This window comes from Cryptomeria japonica, chromosome 2 (genome assembly GCF_030272615.1).
Source record: "Cryptomeria japonica chromosome 2, Sugi_1.0, whole genome shotgun sequence".
NCBI classification, from domain to species: Eukaryota; Viridiplantae; Streptophyta; class Pinopsida; order Cupressales; family Cupressaceae; genus Cryptomeria; species Cryptomeria japonica.
In genome coordinates, this window is record NC_081406.1 from 261,039,031 (window position 1) to 261,042,486 (window position 3,456).

At 32.1% G+C, this 3,456-nt stretch overlaps 1 protein-coding gene across 1 annotated transcript; it reads left to right on the forward strand.

Moving 5' to 3' along the window:
• The first annotated feature begins 2,317 nt into the window (after positions 1–2,317).
• On the forward strand, positions 2,318–3,191 carry LOC131049931 (late embryogenis abundant protein 41). The gene is made up of 2 exons (XM_059216572.1): positions 2,318–2,595; positions 2,693–3,191. The coding sequence occupies exons 1-2, from the start codon at positions 2,513–2,515 to the stop codon at positions 2,904–2,906; spliced, it is 297 nt and encodes a 98-aa protein (XP_059072555.1). The 5' UTR covers positions 2,318–2,512; the 3' UTR covers positions 2,907–3,191.
• Positions 3,192–3,456: the final 265 nt, after the last annotated feature.

Below are 3,456 nucleotides of genomic sequence, written 5' to 3' on the forward strand. Positions count from 1 at the left end.
AGCAAAATTATCTCTAGATTCTCAAGTTCCTCTAATAATTTGGAGTCTATTGTTAAGGGACTTAGCAAAGATGTAGGTATTTTGAATAAAACTTTGAGATTTAATTGTAAATTGATTATATTTCTCTTAGGAGAAGTGGGGAAAAAATTGATTGAATAGTTATGAAAAATACTATTTATTTGTAAATGAGTGACATGATAATATAACTAAATTCTTCATGGAGAAGAAGTCATCCAAGAAAAGTATATTTTAGAATATCTAGGATCATGTTGATAGGATAGATGAAGTTCCTCAAAAAAATTGTCATATTGTTGCTTAAGGAGACATTGGTATCTTTTTTTGTTAGAGTAACTATTATTGGGACATAATTTTTGAATTTTTTTTTGGCATACTTGACATGTAATTCAACGAGGCTAAGCGTTAATCATCATATTGAGATGAGCATTTCTCTCTTGTTATACAATGAGGCATTTTTTCTTGTAAAGGCATGCATCTATTGTTTTCAAGTATTATCGATGATTATTTTTTGGAAGAATATGTTCTAGGGTATCAAATTGTTATGTTTGGCTCTACTTCTTCACTTTATTTTTTAATGAAACCTTATAAAAGCACTTTTAAAGAAATTATTATACGATTTTTTGTTTTATAAAGGGTTCTCCATTAATGGCCTAGAGTGTTTCAAGATATCGATACATTATTGAGTTCTCATTTGTTGTTTTATTATTATAACTTACCTATCTTTAGTTGAAAGATTATTATATAAAATTATTTTAAAATAATATGTTTTGATGCTATGGGATCATCAATGGATAATTAAGGAACTTTTTTAATACACTAGCTATTTTATTTGAGTTTATTATAAAGCTCTTTGCAGATCTTGCTTTGTCTAGGTTGAATGATTTACACTTTCATTGTTTGTAATTTTAAGCCTAGAAGTTATCACGCATGGATGAATACATTAGTCTTAAGAAGTAAATGATCATAGTTATATGATGAATATATTTTTCCATTGTAATTTATCTTGTTTGAAATCTACAAACTATCCTTAAAGGTGTAAAGAATCAATCATCTATTGAAATTCATTACACAAGAACACACCTATAGGTTGTAGGTTGTCATTTGTTTCAAAGATTTACAATAGCTAGCATATAAAATAGTTAGTGACTAAATAAATTGAATCAATTTTGTGCCAAAAGGGTTTATTCTTTGTTTGCAACATAATTACATAAGTTCATTAATTGTCCTATGAGATACTAAATGCACACTCTTCTAAGCTTTATGATGCTTATAGTGTGGAAAAGTTGTACATTATTTATTATCAATCGGGCCAAATTACATGTAATTTGATTATGAGTCCTACTTGATTAGCTAACCCAACTTTGATCCTCAACATCACTTCAAAGAATTTGTGTTGTATAACCGAAGGGTAGAGTTTAGAGCATCAACACATTGATAATGATTAGTACTTGTAAAAGATGAAATGCTTTTGACGCTTTGTCAAAAAATGCTTTTGACAATATTCATGTATGTTGGAATGGTGCATTAAATACACAATCTTAGATGTATAGTTCAAAATACTTGGAACCTATGCCAATGTATAATGATCATATGTTGGAATTGTTAGCCTTGGAATGTGAGAGTTTGAATTCTGAAACAAGGGGACATGATTGCACCCACAATCTTATCTAGAGACAAAATTCCAAATAAAATCTGATCCGAAATAAACAAGCTAATAAAAATTGAATAAAAAAATCTTTGATAAATTTTTTTATCATAACAAATATTAAATTGAATCTTCAAATAACAATAATATCAAAATAATCAAATTATATATTATAATTATACATTAAAAAATCAACCTTTCCTCCTCAAAGAATTATATCGATAAGTGAGCAATAATTTAATTCTCCCTCCACATGATTCGTATGGCAAAATTCAATTATTGCTGACTAATAATTTTATAGATGATTTTGTTCACATATCTCTTCACATGGTCCGTAGATTTTGTTCACATCCTCCATGATTATTAAAATACTTTTCCTACCACATATTCATTTTAATTTTACCGCACGAAAATCTAGTTTACCTTGGAAACGCAAGCGCAAGGGAAACTTTCAATAATCAAATGAGAGGCAAAGATTGACGCGTAAACTCGGATGTCGGAAGCTTCTCGCAGGTGCGCCAAACAACATTTACACAGTCGCTTCCTTGTCTTGACTTCCAGCTGGCAGTTCTAAGAATGTACAGCTGTACATTATTTGCGCTCGGCCGCCCGCGTGAGACAAACAAGAAAAGACGAGTCTCTTTCCTCTACGCCCTCCACACAACCTGCCTGCCTCTTTCTTTACCTGAAAAAATAATTCATTAATTAATCTCAACACCATCATTTTCTATTTAAATCGTCCCTTCTCCCATTCTTTTCAAATCGTCCGTCTTCAGCATTGTCTGATCAGAGAAAGCCTTTCGAGATTTATCTGTGCCTTTGCGAAAAAAGAAAACACAGGAAGGTACCATGGCCAGATTTATCTCCGTGCTCGATTTGAAGGCTTTCTCTCGACTTTGCGGTCATGATTTTGGATTTGAAAATATAGCCAGGTAAGCTTCAAATTTCCTTGATCTCCTTTCCTTTCTCTAAATTTCTGGTGCAAAATGAAAGGTTTTTGATTTATTTTCGTTTCTGTGTGATTTGCAGGAGACAGTACGGCGCCATGGCAGGCAAAATGGAGTTAAGAGGAGTCCAGGCGGAGGTAAAAGAGACAGACGAGAAAAGTAGACAGAGAAGCTGGATGCCTCACCCTATTACTGGCTACTATTTACCAGAGGACCATTTCGGGGATAAAGATATTCCTCTGTCAAGGGAAAAACTGTTCAAATCCAAAACCCTACCTTCTCGCCCAAAAAATTGAGTTCTTCAAATATAGATTTCTCATTTTACTCATCTCTGCGGCAGATGCTTTATAGTGACGATCTCTACTGTATCTGGCATTTACAGCGATGTCGATCTCAAAAGTGCAACGAGAAGGGCCTTGAATATTTCGAGTTTGAATAGATGTTCAGTTTCCTTTCCCCCGGCGGAAATTTATTTTGCAGGCACTAATATTTCTTTCACAAATTTGTAGTCCGGATACGTTTCAAAGAGGTTTTTATTGGAAATATTATTTATTTATTATAAAATTTGGTTTGGTGGATCAGGAGCACCGTTTTTATGACTTACTACTAATAGTAATTGTGGGTTATAGAAGGATTCAAGATGACTCTTTTTAGAGGTGACTTACTACTAATAGTAATTGTGGGTTATAGAAGAATTCAAGATGACTCTTTTTAGAGGTGATGTTCGACTTATATAGATGTCTTAATAAACATGCTCTAATAAACATATATTATAACTACTTCAAAAATTTGTACAACTAATCTAATATTTATTCTTCAAAATACCAAAACATATTTTTCTAGACC

What these genes read in the sequence shown, in the direction of transcription:
- LOC131049931 (XM_059216572.1), top strand. Translation starts at nt 2,513, where the DNA reads ATGGCCAGATTTATCTCCGTGCTCGATTTGAAGGCTTTCTCTCGACTT. An exon ending in GGATTTGAAAATATAGCCAG is followed by an intron (nt 2,596 to 2,692) that starts GTAAGCTTCAAA and finishes TGTGATTTGCAG; the next exon opens with GAGACAGTACGGCGCCATGG.